Below are 24,624 nucleotides of genomic sequence, written 5' to 3'. Positions count from 1 at the left end.
CACTCACTCACGCACACGTACATGCACACGCACACACTCACACACTCTATCAGACACACACACTCACACACACTATCACACAGACACACACACACACACACACACACACACATACACACTCTCTCTCTCTGCTCTTTTGCCCAGTTAAAATACCTTTTAATAAACACGCTACGCTGTCTCTTGGAAACTGCCGAATTCTCTGATCGGAGTGTACCTACCATTGTTCCACGGAGGCTTGGAGGCCGGCCAATCAGATTAGCAGATTCCACTCCGACAAGGATTGAGTGTGAGGGGAGGGGGGGCTCGCTTACTGAGGCATGAACTGGGCTTCCAGTGGGGGCAGGGGAATGGATCAGAAATCTCTCTCTCGCTCTCTCGCTCTCTCTCTCTCTCTCTCTCTCTCTCTCTCTCTCTCTCTCTCTCTCTCTCTCTCTCTCTCTCCACAGATTCACTCCACAAGGTCAGAGTGGGACCTTGAGTGGGTGAAAATCAGCTTGCATTTTACACAGCACCCTAAACTATATATATCATTTCAGATGGCTTTATCACATCAATATTAGGGTCTGCTATACATTATATTAAACGTATAATATAACATTAAGATATTGACAAAGACTTCTCGTAGACTTCATGTTTGTCACAGTGAGTGCTCGGCTACAGATTATAATCTGCTCTGTCACACCAACGCACTGCCTGCTTTATTAAGCATATCGGTTTGATTTTGTTTCCTCCCAGTCAGTTCCTTGTTCTTGTGGGTGAACCCTGCTGGTTTCACAGAGGCCCGGTATATCAATGAACACACACACACACATGTACACGTACACACACACACACACACACACACACGTACACACTCGTACACACACAGAGACTATACACACTGAAAACGCCTGTTTACATACCCATAGTCACTCCAATATGACCATGTTAGACTCTGAATATTTCAATTTCTACAGCATTAGCACTCCCCAGTACTGCCGCTGTCCTTGCAGGTGTTTCTCGGTGCTTTCCACTGTCCCTGTTCCTCTCGCCCTGTCTTCCATTCCCAGTGTTTACAAACTCATTTTAAAGCGCTAGACACTTTCAGTCTTGTTAGTGGGACAAAGGCATCAGACCTGCCCTATTTGCAGAGAGATAGCGCCCATACGTACTCCATCCCCCCCGCCCCGACTGCACAGTGGTACAGTCTGGACGAAGCCACACTGTGGCACAGGGGACACTGGAACTTACCATTCACTTGCTGGGGGGAGTAGGGCTCTGAGCTGGAATCGGGTGGGGACTCGGGTAAAGTTCTGCAGGATGAAATACAATTCAAAATCAAAACTTTAAATATATAGAAACATTAAACAACAAAAAGAATGGAACAGCTCTATTGAGAGGAATGTACCTCTCCTCCCTCTCCCTTGCTCTTTTGTTTGCTGAGGGAAAGTCAAACACGTCGCGCCAGGCGTACCAGTGTGATGAAATGGAACTGTCCTGCGCAGTGACGGGAGAGGGGGGGACACTTCCTGTGAGCGCACGAAGCTAACTCACAGAACAGTCTTAAACATGAAGAGTCTACTGTGACTGAAGTTTAACATTACAGCCCCTCCACTCTAGACTGTAAACCTCCCCTGCCCCCTCCCAGCTCTCCCTCACTGCTACCCCCTCCCAGCTCTCCCTCACTGCTACCCCCTCCCAGCTCTCCCTCACTGCTACCCCCTCCCAGCTCTCCCTCACTGCTACCCCTCCCAGCTCTCCCTCACTGCTACCCCTCCCAGCTCTCCCTCGCTGCTACCCCTCCCAGCTCTCCCTCGCTGCTACCCCTCCCAGCTCTCTCCTCTCCCTTCACTCTCTCCAGTCCTCTCTCCCCTCACTCTCTCCAGTCCCCTCTCCCCTCACTCTCTCCAGTCCCCTCTCTCTCTCTCTCTCTAGTCCTCTCTCCCCTCACTCTCTCTAGTCCTCTCTCCCCTCTCACTTACCCAGGAGCGTAGGGGCCCTTGGTTTCGCTCTTGATGGGAGGCCCAGGGCCCATGCAGGGGTAGCCCTTGGTGAGCAGACCCAGGTGGGGAGGGTAGGGTGGCTGGCAGGGATTGGGGAGCAGCGCCCCCTGTCTGATGGGCAAAGGACTGCTCACCACACACACCCCCCCTGCAGACACACCAGGCTGTGGATTTGAATAGCTGACAGGGATCTCGGGGAAACAGCTGTGGAGCAAGCAGAACACAGTCAGAGCGCTGATACACCGCTGCTGTGAACAGCAATAATAACACGAATACTAATCATGATAAGGCATGTCCCCATTGGAACACATTAGTAGCAGCTCCTGTGCTAACTTTGCAGAGAGCGCCGATCTCGCACGCGGATGTAGCAGGGAACCGCGTTGTGCAAGCATGGCAGGGGAGTGAGCCTGTGAGAGCGTGGAACACACGCCTCTAGTCCGGGGCGCGGGGGAGAGAATTCCACAGGCTGCTTCCTTCTCCACTGACGTCAGTAGCTGATTTTAACAAGCGCTTCGTTACGAGTGTTGGAACGAAATCGAGAGCTGTTATTTGTTCCTTTAGGAATTCTCACATGAAGATAAGTGGTGTTCTTCCCCTCTATACAAACCATCCAGATAACAGAGACACCAGTGGAGTGTTTGAGAGTCAGTTGAGTGCCAGTTACTTGTCTGTGTGTTGGTAGTGTGTGTGTGTAAGTAGTATGTGGAGTGTATTTGTGTCAGTAGTGTGTGTAAGTAGCGTGTCAGTAGTATGTCAGTAGCGTGTGTGTGCTGGTTCTCACTCACATGTCGGCCGAGTCGTCCTTACTGATGTACTCCTCCAGAATGCTCGTGTCAATGTTCGCCGGCTCGAGAGCACCGTTGATATCGTGACCTGAAGAGAGAGTGAGAGAGGGAGAGAGTGAGACTGAGAGGAAGAGTGAGAGAGTGACAGAGAGTGAGGAAGTCATATCACTGTGTCTGTGTCAGTATGAGTGTGTGTCTGCGTGTGTTCTCTGGCACTGCACAGACTCCTCTCAGGGCAGGGCTGATAATCATAACAACCTGTGAACAGCAAGATGAGAGGGGCAGGAATCTACTGGAGCGGAGCCAGGAGCAGCTATACATCAACCCCACTGCGGACTTAACCCTTTCACCGCTGCTCCGCTCCAGTCCTGCCAGAGTGCTGTGGGCAGCACACACAGCAGTGCCAGAGCTCTCTGTGGAATGTGAGGAAAGTACAGTATTTCCATCCCAGCAGGAAACAGTTGTGACTCAGCTCACCTTTCTGAACTTTCAGAGGGAGTGATATAGAGAGAGAGGTGTGCACAGCTGTGCATTGCTAGTGAAATGGGTGAGGCCAGCGCTGGGAGTTACTGCCTGTCTGTAAACGAAGATGCTCTCGTTAAGAAGCTTGTTTCACACAGAACACACCTTCCGTTAGCACACAGGCACACACCGCACACGCTCACACTCACAATAAACCCTCACACTCAATGCAGTTTCAGTTTGCTTTTTTTTTTGTGCAAAGTGCTGTGCTTTGTTTTGTTGGTTTACTGTTAATTATCCAGTTGGCCCATTGTCACTACATGAATAGCTGATTATTTTGAACACAATCCCACAGTGTAAAGCCTGCCCATTTTTTTCTTCTTCTTCTTCTTGTATTATCAGCAGCCCCCTCCTCCCTCTCCCCCCTCCTCCTCAATGGAAGGAGACTGAATGAATCTTGAGTTTAAGCTCTGTCTCTGTGTCGCTCTCACAGTGAGACTTGCAGTTTTCACCTGGGAGACAATCCACAATAACCAGGCTTTCCAGCTGCTGCCACACGGAGAGAGCCCCAGAGAGAGAGAAAGCACAAGATGGGTTACCGTGTTCAAAGAAGAGATCTGCTTACCGTGTTCAGACAAGATAGCTGCTTACTGTGGTCTCTCAAGACACTGGCTGATGCAATTCTTTAGTTCCCCCACTACCCCTCTCTCAGAGCGTGCTGAACTGAAGGCACTGCAGGGTTTGCACAGTAATCCTGCATGCTTTTCCACATGTGCTTTATTACACTTTGATTTTATAAGGGGCAGCACAGTCTCTCTGCTCTGTGGGAGCTCCTATCAATGCTGGTCTCTGTTATCACACAACGCAGGAGCACAATGGCCTCTATTGCAGTGCAGCAGGAAAGTGAGATAATAGATATCCACACAGCGTCCAATCAATTAAACCAACATAAGTGTAATTATTAACCAGCCCTCCCTCTCCCTCTCCCTCTCCCTCTCCCTCTCCTTCACTCACTCTCACTTTCCCGATGCTTATAATGTATGTAAATAAAGCTCCAACGATAGCAGTAAGTATGGATTTCCATTTGCTCTCCTTGTAGACTAAGCCCACCCCAGACCCCTATCCCAAGACTGTCCCAGTGGATTCAATCACACAATACTGTGTCTGTGTTATTGCTCTGCATTTACAACTGAAACCAATGGAACCAATCAACTGTATTGCATTGTGTGAGACTGATTCTGTTTTGCAGCAGGATATGAAAGAGACGCTATGTGTTTGTAATAGGGATGACCCGTCTGCTCAAACCTGGGCGAGGAAGGGTTAAGGGTGGCTTGTGGTTTGGGGAGGGAGCAGGTCATCAGTTTGGGATTTGAGACTCTGCTGAGCAGGGTCAAGGTCTCTGGGAAAGTGGCGATTACCAGGCTGAGGCGCTTACTGCTACCCTGAGAGCCACATGACCCGTCGAAGAGGAGAGCGGAGAACAACGGGATTAGGAGTGGAGGCATTGCAGTGAGGCAGACTCACTCACAAACACACACAGTGAAACTCACACAGACACAAACACACAGTGAGACTCACACAGACACAAACACACAGTGAGACTCACACAGACAAACACACAGTGAGACTCACACAGACACAAACACACAGTGAGACTCACACAGACACAAACACAGTGAGACTCATACACACACTCACACAGTGAGACTCACATAGACACAAACACACAGTGAGACTCACACAGACACAAACACACAGTGAGACTCACACAGACACAAACACACAGTGAGACTCACACAGACACAAACACACAGTGAAACTCACACAGACACAAACACACACAGTGAGACTCACACAGACACAAACACACAGTAAGTCTCACACAGACACAAACACACAGTGAGGCTCACACAGACACAAACACACAGTGAGACTCACACAGACACAAACACACAGTGAGACTCACTCACAAACACACACAGTGAGACTCACACAGACACAAACACACAGTGAGACTCACACACACACTCACACTGTGAGACTCACAAAGACACAAACACACAGTGAGACTCATACACACACTCACACTGTGAGACTCACAGAGACACAAATACACAGTGAAACTCTCACACACACACACACTGTGACTCACATACACACACTCACAAACACACACACAAACACTGTGACTCACATACACACACTCACAAACACAGACACATGCACACACACACACTGTGAGACTCGCACATACACAGTAAGACTCTCACACACACACACTGTGGGACTCACATATACATACTCACACACACAGAGACATTATGAACTGTACTATATGTTTATAGCAGGAGCTCCTGGCCTGGGCACACAGTGCAGAGCAGGCTGGAGGAAACTCATATTCTCATAGCAGACAGTTAGACAAGACACCTCTCACATTCACCCAGCCCCCCCATTCTAGCCGCATTCTCCCAGCCCCCTGCACCCCCAGCCCCCACCTCGGCCACAGTCCCTCATTCCCTGACAGCCTAAGCTCCACTCCGCACTGGAATGTCAGGAATCCTGCTGTTTGTGTTGGAGAACTGGGCTCCCCTCCATCCCCCCTGACCATCCTCACCCTTTATCTCACTCCCTTCCTTCTTCCTACCTTTCTTCTTGTCTTTCCCTCCCTTTCTTTTTTCCCCTTCCTTCTTCTCCCTCTTGTAATGGATCTCCTCCTAGCGGCTGATGAGATAATAAGACTTGCATCAGTGTAAGACCCTTGCTTGCCTCTCGGCTACAGAGCTCATTCTTCGCTTGAATGCAAAGCCATTTGTCTTTTGAAGCGCATGGTTAGCGGTTTGTGTCCAGTGTCCTGCGCTCCACTCAGCAGTGTAGGATTTACAGCAGGGTTATCTTGTCAAACCTCTGGAATGCCATGTCAGAGAATTACTTCCCACCCTGCTCCCGGGTCAGGGCCAAGTTCCTTCAGGACTGAGCTACAGAGAAATCATTGGATTCATCTCCGAAAGCAGGTCACAGCAGGAATTCAGAACCTCAGCTCTAACGACTAGAGCCACACAGCCTCCCTCCCAGTCTTCAGCTCTAACCATTACAGCCACACTGCTTCCTTCTCTTCCAATCCCTCAATTTTGACCTAATTTAGGAGCCCTTGAGTTTATATTATACATGGAACAGTACAGCACCATCTAATACAGGTTTGAATAGCAGCTCCTGTCATTACTGAACACACTGGCACTCTGTTAAAAGGGCAGGAGAGTTGGACCTGTTTAAAACATCTCCTGGTTGTTCCCATTAGCCCCAGCGTTGTATAAACAGCAGGGATTAGGGATCGAATTCTAACATTTCACATCCCTGGTATTTACAAGACCCGTTTTGCAGTCACGTGACAGCTTTCTGGAAGAATAGTTTTTAATGTCCTCTCCTCTCGTGCTCCAAAGAATGAACACTGAGAGGAGAACCACTCAGGACAGAACACTTTCATGGAGTAAAAACCCTTGAAACTAAACAGGAGTTAACGTTTCATGAGTAGAGTCCTGATACCACAATTCCAGGTTCTGAGTTCCAAAGAATCAATTGCAAGCTCCAATGAGTGAATTTCAATGGTAATGAATCAGCACTGAGTTCTGATCATCACTACCAACCCTGAAGACTGAAGTCCCTGCTTGGGCTGGTCGCCACAAGCAGGTCAGCCCTAGTGCTATGTGTGTCTGTACCTGTGGTAAGTGTTCCTGTGATTCAGGAGAAGACCATAGAAGTGACTGTACTTGATGCAAGGCCCCAGGGGTCAAAGGTCTTTAACTCACTGTGCAACTCAATTTAACTACCTGTCAGAAACGATTCTGCGTGATTTAAAATTATGATTGAGTGTTTGAAACAGTACCTCATCCTGCTGATCTTTACACAGCTGCGTGTCATCCTGCCTTATTCACAATAATACCCAAGACACCCCACCCCCCTTTCAGATAGCTACCTTCATGCAGGAGGGCAAGCAGTGATAAACAGTTTCTAAGAATAACCTGCAGCCCTCCCCAGCACTCCCTGATCATACAATCCCTTGCTCTGCCGTGGTTATAATGAGATCCAGATGCTGGCTCCGGTCTCAGACACACCCCCCATCGCCTCGGGTTTCAAACCCTGAGCTGCTGCTGCTGGGAACACTGATAACAGAAACACACACAAAAAAAATGCATTCCACTACACGTTAGGAGCCATGAAGTGTCCGTGCAGGCTGCTTCCCAGCCAGGGTCCTTCCAGAGCACACTCCTTCAGCTTTCTCTATCGAAACACTGCATGCAGCCATTTACTGTAAATACTGACACCAGAGCCAGGAATCCAATACAGTCTAGTGTAGAGAACTCAGTGCTGTACTGGGGATCTGAGAGCCAGCTAATTCAATACAGTCTAGTATAGAGAACTCAGTGCTGTACTGGGGATCTGAGAGCCAGCTAATTCAATACAGTCTAGTATAGAGAACTCAGTGCTGTACTGGGGATCTGAGAGCCAGCTAATTCAATACAGTCTAGTATAGAGAACTCAGTGCTGTACTGGGGATCTGAGAGCAGCTAATTCAATACAGTCTAGTATAGAGAACTCAGTGCTGTACTGGGGATCTGAGAGCCAGCTAATTCAATACAGTCTAGTATAGAGAACTCAGTGCTGTACTGGGGATCTGAGAGCAGCTAATTCAATACAGTCTAGTATAGAGAACTCAGTGCTGTACTGGGGATCTGAGAGCCAGCTAATTCAATACAGTCTAGTATAGAGAACTCAGTGCTGTACTGGGGATCTGAGAGCCAGCTAATTCAATACAGTCTAGTATAGAGAACTCAGTGCTGTACTGGGGATCTGAGAGCCAGCTAATTCAATACAGTCTATAGAGAACTCAGCGCTGTACTGGGGATCTGAGAGCCAGCTAATTCAATACAGTCCAGTGTAGAGAACTCAGCGCTGTACTGGGGATCTGAGAGCCAGCTAATTCAATATAGTCTAGTATAGAGAACTCAGCGCTGTACTGGGGATCTGAGAGCACATACACACTCAGCAGGGAGCTGGCAAGCAGTGAGTCCCTCTCTGTGATGTTTGTTATATAAGGTTTTAAATTTGCACATTCCTCTACCGTACATTAGCAGGCACACCAGTCAAACATTCAACACAGAGCCAACAGGGACACCAATCAAACCTGCATCACAGAGCCAGCAGGGACACCAATCAAACCTGCATCACAGAGCTATCAGGCACACCAATCAAACCTTCAACACAGAGCCAACAGGGACACCAATCAAACCTGCATCACAGAGCCAGCAGGGACACCAATCAAACCTTCAACACAGAGCCAACAGGGACACCAATCAAACCTGCATCACAGAGCCATCAGGCACACCAATCAAACCTTCAACACAGAGCCAACAGGGACACCAATCAAACCTGCATCACAGAGCCAGCAGGGACACCAATCAAACCTTCAACACAGAGCCAGCAGGGACACCAATCAAACCTGCATCACAGAGCCAGCAGGGACACCAATCAAACCTGCATCACAGAGCCATCAGGCACACCAATCAAACCTTCAACACAGAGCCAACAGGGACACCAATCAAACCTGCATCACAGAGCCAGCAGGGACACCAATCAAACCTTCAACACAGAGCCAACAGGGACACCAATCAAACCTGCATCACAGAGCCAGCAGGGACACCAATCAAACCACAGAGGCACGGCTCAGCCAGTCCTTCCTGAGTGATATATAAGGGCTGACAATCGTTCCCACACCACCAGCAGCGCGACGGCTTCCTCAACCCTAACCCTATAGCCCTACCCCTAACCCTCAATGCTCCTCCATCCTTCTGCTGTGGTGACTTTAGTTTTCAGTGACTTCTTTATTTTCACTTGGACTACATTTATGCTGCCGCCATGACACAATAGACGCAGAAGGTATTAGGACAATGTTAATGGGAGGGACAGGGAGAGGGGCAGTGTGACTGGGATAGAAACTGGACTGGTAAATTGTTTGTACTGCAGCTCTGTAAGTTCTTGGTCTCTCAGAACAATAGCCTGTACCTCAGTAACGGTCTGCCGCAGCCCAGCTGCGGAGCTCGCACACTGCCAGCATTGTTTTCTCTGCCGCAGGACAGTCGGATTCAGAGACAGACAAGGTCCAGCCTGTGCCCCGACCAAGTCAATGCCCTTGTTGTGAGTTCCGAAGATAATACTCCATTCTGGGTAGGTCAGCACACAAACAAATATTGACAGGAGCCCTGCAAAGGGCCTCTGTTCCACTCGCACACTGGCTGTTTGTTCGGCTCTGAAAAGCCCTTGGTTTGTAAAGCCTGGCCCTGGGTCCGAGTGAACGCTACGGCAGAGAGGGAAGCTGCTTGCATTAACACTGCAGTGACTGTGATTCAGCTCTGCTCACACCCAGGGACCACACTGCTATCTGTAATGGATATGTTTAAACACAGGGGCAAGAGAGTTTTTTTCAGAATTCTCTTCCTTGTGGGATATTCTAAGCACTAGAAACGAGCCACACACAAACACACACACATACACACACACACACACACACACACACACACACACACACACACACACACACACACACACACACACACACAAGGACACACACTTTTGCACTCCTATACTTGTGGGGACTTCTCACTGACTCTCACTATATTTTTATTTACTATTTCTAACTCCAGTCAGTCAAAACTCCACACAGGGTGAAAGTCGACAACAAAATAAATATTTTGGTACTTTTAGTTTTTTTTAAAGGCCCATGTTGTTCTTAAAACAGTGTTTTACAAAGTGGGAACATACCAACAATGTCATTTTTTCAGGAGCTATTATCTTTGTGGGAACATTTTCTCAAATTTTGTCCGCACATTGATAGTAATACCTGCACACACACACTCACATACACGCACTCACACACACACACACACTCACACACATACACACACACACTCACACACTCAAACCAAGCTGTTGCTTTTCAGCTGCAGGCTGGCAAGTATTTCTTCCTGAAGGCTCCAGTTTGGATTAGCTGATCCAGTGCAGCTGCTGAAACACTGATAAGCGTAGAGGAGCTGTTTACTGTCGGAGCCACTCCTTCACACTGCTGCATTCCTCCAGCCTGCTCCCAGGACCCTCTCTCGGCATTGGGACAGGACTCTACCTTCCCCAGTCACAGCCAATGTGCGCTCAGCATCACAATCTGTCAAAGTCATATACAGCGGGAGCCTCAAACTCCAAACATGGGAGCCAGTTCATATTGCAGCTTTCTTCTAAAGTCATTATAAAGCTCTCCCCTCACTCCCTCTCTTTCCCTCCCCGCTCTCCCTTTGCCCTCTCTCCTCTCCCCTCCCCTGCTCTCCTCTCTCACATCTGTGTAGTGTTAGTTCAGGTATGAGCTGGACTGAGTGGGTGCACATTAATCACACGCCCTGACAGTGCCTTGCCTGCACAGCCAGGCTACGTCCACACTGCCATTCCAGGAAAACAACCTCCTGGCAAAGCGAGTCTATTATCAATCCACTTTGTGAAATGAACACAACAAAGTTCTGCACAATGAACTTACCACTAGACCACACTGCCTCCTTCCCTCTCAGTTAACTCAGCTCTAATCCCTAGACCACACTGCCTCCCTCCTTCCCAGTTGCTCAGATCTCAGTCTATATTACTGTCACAGCCCCCCACAGTGCCTCTTCACCTCCCACACTGCCTCTTCACCCCTTCACTGCCTCTTCACCCCTTCACTGCCTCTTCACCTCCCACACTGCCTCTATACCTCCCACACTGCCTCTACACCCCCACACTGGCTCTATACCCCACACTTCCTCTACACCCCCACACTGCCTCTACACCCCCACACTGCCTCTACACCTCCCACACTGTCTCTTCACCTCCCACACGTCCTCTACACCCCCACACTGCCTCTACACCCCCACACACTGCCTCTACACCCCCACACTGCCTATACACCCCCACACACTGCCTCTACACCCCCACACTGCCTCTACACACCCCACACTGCCTCTACGCTCCCACACTTCCTCTACACCCCCACACTGCCTCTACACCCCCACACTGTATCTGCGCTCCCACACTGTCTCTATATCCCCACACACTGCCTCTACACACCCCACACAACCTCTACACCCCCACACTTCCTCTACACCCACCACACTGCATATACGCTCCCACACTGCCTCTACACCCACCACACTGCCTCTACACTCCCACACTGCCTCTACACGACCACACTGCATCTACTGCCTTTGTGCATGGCCAGCTGAGTGACGTACCGCATGTAATTCCTTCTACTTATCCTCACACCAGAGATCAAGTGGAATGAATGACAGCGAGGAAAGCAAACGGAACACAAGCTGATTTACTGCACTAGCAGCACACGGCTCAAACTGGCCTTCCCTTTAAGAGGAGAGAATCTGAGCCTGTACACCAGTGGTCAGGGGCAGGCAGAAAATAACCTGCAGTTAAATGAATGTGTTCCTGCAGGAGAGCTTCGCAGAAACACATTTTATAACTAACTCCAGCATTACCTCATTGTGTACCTGGCTGTGTACTGACAGTGTCTATTGACAGTGTGTACTGACAGTGTGTATTGAGAGTGTATTATAACTAGGCTGTGTACTAAGAGTGTGTATTGACTGTGGTGTGTGTCTTTGTGTAAACGCCACTGGTTAATCATTGTCCACAGAGTCAGATTCGACTGCAACTGGACAAAGTCCACAGCAACCATTGCACTGTAAACAGTACCCACAATCCACTGCTGCAGCGCATTCCGGGCAGAATATACAAACAGTAACCAAGCTCCACCTCCCATTGTCCAAATTCAATGAAGCTCCACCTCCCAGCTTCCAGAAATATAATATGCAAAAAAAACAGGGACAGCAAATAATCCATGTGACAACTCAAGGGAGAAATTCAGTCTCCGTGCTTCAAGCCTGCCCTGGTCTGGAGGAAGCACCCTGTCTCTTAGGGGGAGTGAGGGAGGGAGCAGTTCAGTCTCCGTGCCTCAAGCCTGCCCTGGTCTGGAGGAAGCACCCTGTCTCTTAGGGGGAGTGAGGGAGGGAGCAGTTCAGTCTCCGAGCCTCAAGCCTGCCCTGCCCTGGAGGAAGCACCCTGTCTCTTAGGGGGAGTGAGGGAGGGAGCAGTTCAGTCTCCGAGCCTCAAGCCTGCCCTGGTAGGAGGGAGCAGTTCAGTCTCCGAGCCTCAAGCATGCCTGTAATTCTGAAACCCCCAAGAAATCGCAACAAGGAATGTCCAAACCAAGTTTCATCACAATCCGATGAGTGGTTATCAAAGTATAACCACAAATACAAGTGGGATATTCGGAGTGAATGCCCTGTACCCAGCATCGTCGGGGTAACCAATATAACAACAGGAGAAATTACAAGATTATAAACATGGGAACCTGGGGATGAAAGAATAAAAGCTAGACACAGGTGTATACACACCGACACACACAGAAGCACGCACATATACTGTACATACAGAAACACACACACACACTGTATACACAGAAGCACGCACATATACTGTATACACAGAAACACACACCCATACTGTACATACAGAAACACACACACACACTGTATACACAGAAACACACACACATACTGTACATACAGAAACACACACACACACTGTATACACAGAAACACACACACATACTGTACACACAGAAACACACACACATACTGTACATGCAGACACACACATATACTGTACACACAGACTGACAAATAACCCATATAAAAATAATGTAGTCCATCGCACAGCACTGAGCTGGAGTTTGCTGTACTATTAACTGTCCTGGAGTTACTGTAATATTCACCACAGTATAATTCTTGGTAATTGGAAAGTAGGAAAGCATTTGTATGTTGACAGACAGACAGACAGACACACACACACACAGACCTGTTCTCAGCCACAACATGGTTCTTCCTGTTACCAGCTCTCTCCGCGATACCTCAGGAATCAGAGCCCTGTCTTTCTTTCTGTCTCGCTCCCTCTTTCGTTCTCACATGTTCTCCTGCGGTACTTCAGAGCTGCTCTCTCGGCTCCTTGCGCAGTGATTCCAGCAGGCCTCACAGCAGCGTGTATGTGCAGTGCTGTGTGTCTCTGTGTGACTCTGCAGCCAGGGACAGGCAGGTGTGTGTGTGAGGGGGGGGCTGCTATTTAAGGATTTGGGAGGTGAGATGGGATTAAGAGGGGGTGTCATGAGGTCTGGTTGTACCAGTACTCTGGTAGCCCGCTCCGTCTCCAGCTCTCCCTGACCCGGCACTGCCGTCACCGTGGCCCGCTAAGAAGATTAGCCGCCCGAGAGAGAGAGAGAGAGAGTGCGACAGAGAGAGCAGAGGGTGTGGGAGCGCTGGGACACCAAGCACTGCAGAGCGACCGAGACACAAGACTGTCTCCTTCCCTCCCTCCCAGTCCCTCAGCTCTAACCACTAGACCACACTGCTGCCCCTTGCTCTCCCTCCCACTCACACACTCCTGCACATTCACACTCACACTTACACACTCACACACTCCTGCACACTCACACACCTGCACACTCACACACTCACGCACACTCACTCACACACACACACACACACACACACACACACACACACACACACACTCCTGCACACTCACATTCACACACTACTGCACACTCACACTCACTCCTGCATACTCACTCATACACTCCTGCAAACTCACACACTCCTGCACACACACACACACACACACACTCCTGCACACTCACACTCACACACTCCTGCACACTCACACACACCTGCACACTCACTCACACACACACACACACACACACTCCTGCACACTCACACTCACACACACCTGCACACTCACACACTCCTGCACACTCACTCACACACACACACACACACACTCCTGCACACTCACATTCACACACTACTGCACACTGACACTCACTCCTGCATACTCACTCATACACTCCTGCAAACTCACACACTCCTGCACACACACACACACACACACACTCTGACACACTCCTGCACACTTACACACTCCTTTACACACACTCACTCAAACATTCACTCACACACTCCTGCACACTCACACACACACACACACGTTTGTTTTCTTATACTTGTGGGGGCTTCTCATTGACTCTCACTACATTTTTATTTACTATTTCTAACTCCAGTCAGACAAAACTCCACACAGGGTGAAAGTCAACAACAAACTAAATGCATTTATTTTTTGAAGGCATATTTAGTTCTTAAAAGTGTTTTACAAAGTGGGGATGTTGTAAAACATACATACACACACACTCCTGCACTGCACACTCACACACACACACACACACGCCTGCACATACACCTGCACACACACACACACAGACACACGCCTGCACATACACCTGCACACACACACTCCTGCACTGCACACTTACACACACACACACACACACACACACACACACACACACACACACACACTCCTGCACTGCACACACTCATGCCTGCACACTCACACTCACTCACACACACACACACAGACACACGCCTGCACATACACCTGCACACACACACTCCTGCACTACACACTTACACACACACACACACACACACACACACACACACACACACACACTCCTGCACTGCACACACTCATGCCACAACACTCACACTCACTCACTCACACACACACACACTCCTGCACTGCACACACTCACGCCTGCACACTCACACTCATTCACACACACACACACTCCTGCACTGCACACACTCACGCCTGCACACTCACACTCACTCACACACACACACACTCCTGCACTGCACACACTCACGCCTGCACACTCACACTCCTGCATTGCACACACTCACACCTGCACACACACACTCCTGCACTGCACACACTCATGCCTGCACACTCACACTCACTCACACACACACACACACTCCTGCGCTGCACACACTCACGCTTGCACTCACATTCACAGTCATACATACACACACACACACTCCTGCGCTGCACACACTCACGCCTGCACACTCACACTCACTCACACACACACACACTCCTGCGCTGCACACACTCACGCCTGCACACTCACACACACACACACTCCTGCACTGCACACACTCATGCCTGCACACTCACACACACACACACACTCCTGCGCTGCAGACACTCACGCTTGCACTCACATTCACACTCATACATACACACACACACACTCCTGCGCTGCACACACTCACGCCTGCACACTCACACTCCTGCACTGTTATCTTGCTGATTGCATATATTAATGAGAAGTTTGGTTAATGTGTTTTTATGGTTTTCTGTTGTGTATATTTAGAGTTAATAAACAGCCTGCTTTGCACAGCCGCACTTCCCTATCGCATTGCTTCAGCGAGGTCAGTGTGCAAAAGGAGGATTTGTTTTAAATTAAAAAAAAAAACAGTTGGCGGATAATTCTAAATGAAATTACAGTTTTTCACACTGAAACTGGTTCCATGAACAAAATATCCCAAACCATTAGTTAGGTACCAAAAGAAAGATTATTTCAATAAAACTATAAGCATTATTCATCTGTTTTCACATAAATTGCAGCTTCATTAAACCTTTTTTGCTAAACCCTACACACAATTCTCTTCATAAAGCACAACCTTCATCAATGAAACCTCATGTTTTCATGTAGAAAGCACTGCCATTCAATATTCCAAACTCCAGTCATTAAAACACACAGTCCTCAAGGTGCAAACACTATTAAGCTTAATTGTTCAATGAGCAATCAGAACCTTGGCAGGAATAAAAGGGCTACAGGTGAGCTGTCAATAACGGAGAGAGAGGTAGAGGGACAGGAAGGGTGCGAGGACGAGGACGAGGACGAGGACGAGGACGAGGACGAGGACAAGGATGAGGAAAAGGAAAAGCAAGAAGAACAATTATCTTGTGACTGGTCGACTATGTTCTTGAAGAAGAAGAAGAAGAAGAAGAAGAAGAAGAAGAAGAAGAAGAAGAAGAAGAAAAAGAAGAAGAAGAAGAAGACAGAACATTATTGGCCACCGTGCCATTGTAGATGTCCCTAGCCAGCGTGGAGACAACATCACAGTTTGTGCAGCCATCAGTCACCATGGTGTCCTCCATCACCATGCCAACCCTTGGCCCATATAGCACAGGCCGCCTGCCCACTTCGATGGTCTACGGGATGCTTTGTTCCAGCAGGAGCAAAGGGAGCCTGGGACAAAGAAACCTTCTCCAGGCGATGGGGCTTTTCTTGACTGCTACCAAATTCAGTTGAAATTCTTAAAATGAAATTTTGAAAATTCTGGTCTTTGTGTATTGTTTTTACACTTGAGCATAGTCTCTAACCTAACTTACACAGATTACTGTTGCAAAGTGCCAGATTTATAGAGGTAATACTGAAAAAGCATATTTTATAACAGTGTTTTCCATTGAGTCCACCTGTGTGTAATAGGTATTCAGTGGGGTCCATTTATTTGATGGCTTTTGTGTGCCATTTGATGGCAAAGTTACATTTAGATGAAAGATAACATGTTTTAGAATAGAGTCTCGTTTGGTCTGAGACGTCGGAGGTTTGGTGAGTACAGTGTGGGTTTTTTGTTTTGTGTTTATAGTTTTGAGTAAATGGAGTATAATTTCAGGAAAAGTGTGTAAATGGTACTGAAACATTATGATCTCTCTCTCTCTCTCTCTCCTCTCTCTCTCCCTCTCTCCCTCTCTGGGTAATGTCACAGTAATAGCTGGTGAAAATTACACGCACTTTCTCTGAGCTAGGACGGCAAGGGGCCCGGATTTAGCTTCAAACTTTACATTAGAGTTTGCCTTCAAGCACTGACACACAGTCAGTTAAATATTCGATGACTTGGAAGAAAAATCAGTTAAACCAGGAAGGGTCAGTTCTGGCCGAGGAGAGCTCCAGAGCGGTCGGGTTTTGTGTTTGTTTGTTTGTTTCAAATGATCTCTAAATTACTTGGTTCCAAGTCTTTAGAAATGGAGGATTAAGGGTTACCTATCAAACCTGTTTGATTGTGACTCCCCAGGACCGGGGCTGGCCACCATTGTATTAAGTAGTGAAGCAGATGCGATATTTCAAATGAATTGCGCACAGCGTGTTTCTTTGACTGAATCGTTTATATGGGACTGCTTGACAGCTCTGTGTTTCTGTTTTAATCATTGAGTCTCTCATTGCTGCAGGGAGAGAGATACCCTCAGAATAACACACTATAGGTTCACGTCTGCGTCATCTCTGCATCCTTTTCATTCTAACTGAACCCTCAATTACTCAACTAGACCCCAAATTGAACTGATAATCTGCTTAATTAGACCTTTTCAATTGGTTTCAGCTCTTAAACAGTTGCAGAGTTCAAGTTACTTTGTTTAAAAGTCCACACCCGAAGAAGACACTCATAATGTCTGATCTAGTAATATAATCGTCAATCTTATAAACACGATCACAACTTAAAAATATATTATTTGAAAACCAAATAACATATAGTTAAGAGGTGTGGTTTTATTATGAAATATGTAAACATAGATATGATGATAGGTTAGGAATATATAACACGTTTTCTAAATTCTAAGTGTAATCTGTTAATAACACAATGAATAGCGTGTTTATATAAATCCTAAATTATATAATTCGCGGTGAAATTCATTTACAGAATTCTAGCGCTATTTAGGAAATAAACTAACAAAGAGATTTTTATTGGAACATGATCCAGAAAATTGAACAGGAGTTTTCGTAATGTTACTGCAGCAAACAGAGGTCAACAGCAATCTCGAAACTGTCAAAGCGCGTAACTGCTATTCATGCCAAGTCAACTCGGGCGCTTTTTAAAAGTTTCTCCGCTCTCTCCCTCTCGGGGTCGCGTTGCTGTAACCCCGTCCCTACGAGTAAAGTACGGATCGCTTTTCAAAGGAATGTGTAAACACTGGAAGCGAGCACAGACCGACAGGTGAGATAGTTTCGGAACGAGGATTCAAATAAACACCAACTGGTGAGCCAGACGCACACTGGCAGACTCGACCGCAATAACTTCTGCACAATCGCCGTCTAGAAATACCTAAAAAAAAAAAAAAAACCCGTCATAAAACCAACGACAAACGTTTCGACCAGAAGTCTTTCTCAATGTCCGAGCGTTCTCTCTGTATGTACATTGATAAACACAGTTTTCCAGTGGAGAGAGACTAACGTTTATTATTATTATTATTATTATTATTATTATTATTATTATTATTATTATTATTATTATTATTATTTGCAGTATTGTTCTACCACACTGGATCTCTTCAACCGAAACATTCAGATGAATTATTCCTTCGTTAGAATTACAGTCCTGTTTAAAAGCACAGTTTCACACTTAGACAGGCAGGTTAACTCGCGAAACACATTCAATGTTAAACATCACAGCGAAACACATCTAAGGCTGCATTTGAACACAAATAGAAACATTTTATAATAGCAATCAGAATCGCGTGTAACATTGTGCAGTGATGCCCACACCGTGTGCATGTTTTCATACAGCCACTATCTGTATAGGTCAATATAAACACAAACTGACTCTCAATAAAGTTAAAATCTAGACAGAGGACAGGCAGGTGCAGTTGTTATTATTATGATTATTATCATTATTATCAATAATATAATAATAATAATAATAATAATAATAATAATAATAACTAATAATAATAATAATAATAATTACCTTCAAAGAATCTCTGCAAAGCTTCTGTTTCATCGACCACGTCCATTCTAGTGTCTCCTCCACTCCAACAAATCCATGTAAAGCTCTGAACCGAACCGAACCCGAACTTTACAATCGGCTCACACACATCGCCGCGCCGGGAATCAGCAGAGACCCCTTTCTTTCTTTCTTTCTTTCTTTTTTTTGTGTGTAGTTTTCTCTCTTAGAAACGTGCCTCTTTCAGAATATGAAAGTGTAACCCTTCTCCTCTCGCTGTTATTTTTCTTCGTTTCTCCCCTCTTGTGGTCAAAGTTTCACCCCCGGGAGTGTTTATCGGCTGACTCAGTCTCCCCCTCCTCTCTCTCTCTCTCTCTCTCCTCTCTCTCTCTCTCTCTCTCTCTCCTCTCTCTCTCTCTCTCTCTCTCTCTCTCTCTCTCTCTCTCTCTCTCTCTCTCTCTCTCTCGGTCAGTTCTGTTAAAATCTCTAAACTGAAGCAGCGCCCCAGCTCTTACACGCTCTCTCTTTCTCTGAGAGAGTTGCGGAGGCTACGTCACTCAAATCTACACTCTAGTCTACAAATAAATAATAATAATAATAATAATAATAATAATAATAATAATAATAATGTGTGTGTGTTACTGTTCAGTATGGATTCTATTGCATCAAAACCCAAGGGCTGCGCAGTGTTTGCTCGGCGTATTCCAGCGTGTTTCTCAATCGCTCGTCATTATCACTGCATGAAGGCAGCGCACGCCTACCTAACGGGCAGGGTTGGGCAAAATACTCAGGAAATGTATTTTCAATACAAAATACAGAATACTCAGAAAGCAATGTATCAGAATGAACCTGAACATTTCGGAATGCTTTTGGATGGTTCTTATAAGTGTAACCCTTCAAAGTGGCTCTTTAGGAAATATGTGGTGGTTTCAGCATTTTGATAAAGGACTCTTCGGACGGAGACTTTATTTTTGCTATCAAGATGCAGTTTTAAAATAAATAGGGGGCGGGGGGTAGGAGGAGTAATTCTATAGCAAGCAAAAATCTTTGAATATTCAAACAGTATTTATTTAATGTGTAACATTAGTGTAGTTTTCAGTACGCATTGATGTACTAGACTGATGTGTGGCGCTGTATAACCTTTTTTTTTACTCGAATACGCGAACACTATAATTAAATGACATACAGCTGCAGGTTAATATTCAAACCGTTACTGACAATGTATTTTGGAGTATTTTGAAATTACAAAATACTCAGGAAATGTATTTTCGATACAAAATACTTCTAAATTGGCATTTGCATTACAAATTACAAACCGCAAATGTAATTTTAATTACGTGTATGTTCGATACTGCCCAACTATGCTAACAGGGCGGGACAGCTCGTTGAGAAACACAATGTTTTTGTAAAATTCGCAACAGTCATTTAAAAATAGCTTCGCCCGTCCTCCTGTGTTTATACAGGTAGGCCTCCTGTGCGGCGTGTTTACTGTGGGGTGCCGTGTCCCGTTGCGTGGGTGTCCATGCCAGCACTGAGTCCACGTCACTGGGGATTCCCGCTCGCCCACCCTGGTACCACCCTGCGCTGTCCCCGGCTCTCCTCTCGCTTCCTCTCGCCTGTCTGCCGGTCTGTCCTTCAGTCCACCTCACCCGTGCGGAGATGAGTAACCAGGCACGTCCTCTATGCAAACACGGTGTTAGTTGTTAGTTTATTCCTTATGAATGCATTATTTATGAATTGTAATTTTAATGATGCCGAGTAATCACGTGACCGTGCTGCAGAGCTGAGAATGGGGTGTTTATTTATTGTCAGTGTGTTATATCCCCCCCCCCCCCCCCCCCCCCCCCCCCTCGGTTTGTAAACAGACAATGCTGATTTTCTTATTCTGCGGCTCAGGCTCGCAGCTGTAGAGTTACACATTCCTGCGCTCTGTTCCCCAAACAAACCCCTCGTTATTCACAGCTTGGGGACACAGCGGAGACTGTTCCCCTCCCAGCTCTCACAGACTCAGGGCAGGGCTGCATACTGGAGCGAGGATTATACTGGGATAGAGGCTGGAGATTATACTGGAGCGAGGATTATACTGGGATAGAGGCTGGAGATTATACTGGAGTAAGGATTATACTAGGATAGAGGCTGGGAAAGAGATTGGTCTGGAGATTATACTTGGATAGATTATACAGGGATAGAGATTGGGCTGGAGATTATACTTGGATAGATTATACAGGGATAGAGATTGGGCTGGAGATTATACTTGGATAGATTATACTGGGATAGAGATTGGGCTGGAGATTATACTTGGGTAGATTATACTGTAAAGGATTCTGGAATACAGATGCCAGTGGAATAATGGAAGCGCACGACACGCACAGCGGCACTCGCACACAGCATTTCACACTGCTGTACGTTCACCTGCATTCCTTACTGCAGCCGCATTGTAACCCAGCCGCTGCTGGTTCAGTAACTCGCTGTCCACTGTGCAGTGTGCTGTCATTCCAGAACAGAACCCCCCCCCTCTGCTACAGGACTACAGCAGTGCTGTCATACCTGGGAGGTGTGTGTGTGTGAGTGAGGGAGAGAGGAGCAGAGTGGTGATGTCATACCAGAGATAGCTCAGCCTGTCACCATGGCAACATTCCAAACCAAAGCTTTACCTCTCAGCCATTCACCCTAACCCCACCCTGCGCTTTATAAGCGCCAGGAGAAACAACACTGGGCATCTATTTATAGAACAAGGGTTCACTGTTTGTTTTAGCGGAGCAATCACCTCTGTGCTTGTAAAGGTGAGGAACTGACAGAAGACTGAATCCCAGCTAACAAAACACAATCACAGTCAACACTCAGCACACAGTCAGCACCCAGCACACAGTCAGCACCCAGCACACAGACAGACCGGTCTATCACAGCACAGTCAGCACACAGGCAGACCGGTCTATCACAGCACAGTCAGCACACAGACCGGTCATACAGACCGGTCTATCACAGCACAGTCAGCACCCACACACAGACCGGTCTATCACAGCACAGTCAGCACCCAGCACACAGACAGACCGGTCTATCACAGCACAGTCAGCACTCAGGCAGAGTCTATCACAGCACAGACAGCACACAGGCAGACCGGTCTATCACAGCACAGTCAGCACACCGGTCTATCACAGCACAGACCGGTCTATCACAGCACAGTCAGCACCCAGCACACAGACAGACCGGTCTATCACAGCACAGTCAGCACCCAGCACACAGACAGACCGGTCTATCACAGCACAGTCAGCACACAGACAGACCGGTCTATCACAGCACAGTCAGCACCCAGCACACAGACAGACCGGTCTATCACAGCACAGTCAGACAGACCGGTCTATCACAGCACAGACAGCACACAGACAGACCGGTCTATCACAGCACCCAGCACACAGACAGACCGGTCTATCACAGCACAGTCAGCACCCAGCACACAGACAGACCGGTCTATCACAGCACAGTCAGCACCCAGCACACACAGCACCGGTCTATCACAGACAGCACCCAGCACACAGACAGACCGGTCTATCACAGAACACAGCACCCAGCACACAGACAGACCGGTCTATCACAGCACAGTCAGCACCCAGCACACAGGCAGACCGGTCTATCACAGCACAGTCAGCACACAGACAGACCGGTCTATCACAGCACAGACAGCACCTATCACAGCACAGCACACAGACAGACCGGTCTATCACAGTCAGCACAGTCAGCACCCAGCACACAGCACACAGCAGACCGGTCTATCACAGCACACAGCACCCAGCACACAGACAGACCGGTCTATCACAGCACAGTCAGCACCCAGCACACAGACAGACCGGTCTATCACAGCACAGTCAGCACCCAGCACACAGACAGACCGGTCTATCACAGCACAGTCAGCACCCAGCACACAGACAGACCGGTCTATCACAGCACAGTCAGCACACAGACAGACCGGTCTATCACAGCACAGTCAGCACACAGACAGACCGGTCTATCACAGCACAGTCAGCACACAGACAGACCGGTCTATCACAGCACACAGCTATCACAGCACAGCACACAGACAGACCGGTCTATCACAGCACAGTCAGCACACAGACAGACCGGTCTATCACAGCACAGTCAGCACACAGACAGACCGGTCTATCACAGCACAGTCAGCACCCAGCACACAGGCAGACCGGTCTATCACAGCACAGACAGCACCCAGCACACAGACAGACCGGTCTATCACAGCACAGTCAGCACCCAGCACACAGACAGACCGGTCTATCACAGCACAGTCAGCACCCAGCACACAGACAGACCGGTCTATCACAGCACAGTCAGCACCCAGCACACAGACAGACCGGTCTATCACAGCACAGTCAGCACCCAGCACACAGACAGACCGGTCTATCACAGCAGCAGTCAGCACACAGACAGACCGGTCTATCACAGCACAGTCAGCACCCAGTCAGCACCCAGCACACAGACAGACCGGTCTATCACAGCACAGTCAGCACACAGACAGACCGGTCTATCACAGCACAGCACACAGACAGCACCCAGCACACAGACAGACCGGTCTATCACAGCACAGTCAGCACCCAGCACACAGACAGACCGGTCTATCACAGCACAGTCAGCACACAGACAGACCGGTCTATCACAGCACAGTCAGCACACAGACAGACCGGTCTATCACAGCACAGTCAGCACACAGACAGACCGGTCTATCACAGCACAGTCAGCACCCAGCACACAGACAGACCGGTCTATCACAGCACAGTCAGCACACAGACAGACCGGTCTATCACAGCACAGTCAGCACCCAGCACACAGACAGACCGGTCTATCACAGCACAGTCAGCACCCAGCACACAGACAGACCGGTCTATCACAGCACAGTCAGCACCCAGCACACAGACAGACCGGTCTATCACAGCACAGTCAGCACCCAGCACACAGACAGACCGGTCTATCACAGCACAGTCAGCACCCAGCACACAGACAGACCGGTCTATCACAGCACACAGTCAGCACACAGACAGACCGGTCTATCACAGCACAGTCAGCACCCAGCACACAGACAGACCGGTCTATCACAGCACAGTCAGCACCCAGCACACAGACAGACCGGTCTATCACAGCACACAGCACACCAGCACACAGACAGACCGGTCTATCACAGCACAGTCAGCACACAGACAGACCGGTCTATCACAGCACAGTCAGCACCCAGCACACAGACAGACCGGTCTATCACAGCACAGTCAGCACCCAGTCTACACAGCACAGTCAGCACACATCTATCACAGCACAGTCAGCACACAGACAGACCGGTCTATCACAGCACAGTCAGCACCCAGCACACAGACAGACCGGTCTATCACAGCACAGTCAGCACACACAGACCGGTCTATCACAGCACAGACAGCACCCAGCACACAGACAGACCGGTCTATCACAGCACAGTCAGCACCCAGCACACAGGCAGACCGGTCTATCACAGCACAGTCAGCACACAGACAGACCGGTCTATCACAGCACACAGCACCAGCACACAGACAGACCGGTCTATCACAGCACAGTCAGCACACAGACAGACCGGTCTATCACAGCACAGTCAGCACACAGACAGACCGGTCTATCACAGCACAGTCAGCACACAGACAGACCGGTCTATCACAGCACAGTCAG

General features: G+C 48.1%; 1 protein-coding gene across 7 annotated transcripts in view; it reads right to left on the bottom strand.

The window, feature by feature from the left end:
- The window catches only part of myrf (myelin regulatory factor), a 34,860-nt gene extending 15,537 nt beyond the window's left edge, over positions 1–19,323 (bottom strand). For 4 of the 7 annotated variants that reach the window (XM_041276681.1, XM_041276683.1, XM_041276684.1 and 1 more), the window contains exons 1-4: positions 18,955–19,323; positions 2,768–2,855; positions 1,962–2,186; positions 1,231–1,292 (exon numbers count right to left, since the gene is read on the bottom strand). In XM_041276681.1, coding sequence (XP_041132615.1) covers positions 1,231–1,292; positions 1,962–2,186; positions 2,768–2,855; positions 18,955–19,000 — 421 coding nt within the window. In that variant the 5' untranslated portion in view covers positions 19,001–19,323. Of the gene's footprint in view, positions 1–902; positions 1,090–1,230; positions 1,293–1,961; positions 2,187–2,767; positions 2,856–18,954 lie in introns of those variants that run through there. The other 3 variants (XM_041276686.1, XM_041276685.1, XM_041276687.1) reach the window with 2 other exon arrangements.
- Positions 19,324–24,624: the final 5,301 nt, after the last annotated feature.

Source organism: Polyodon spathula, chromosome 17 (assembly GCF_017654505.1).
Source record: "Polyodon spathula isolate WHYD16114869_AA chromosome 17, ASM1765450v1, whole genome shotgun sequence".
In the NCBI taxonomy this organism is placed as follows: Eukaryota; Metazoa; Chordata; class Actinopteri; order Acipenseriformes; family Polyodontidae; genus Polyodon; species Polyodon spathula.
The sequence above is the reverse complement of the archived record's forward strand: the minus strand, read 5'-3'. Positions and strand labels throughout refer to the sequence as shown.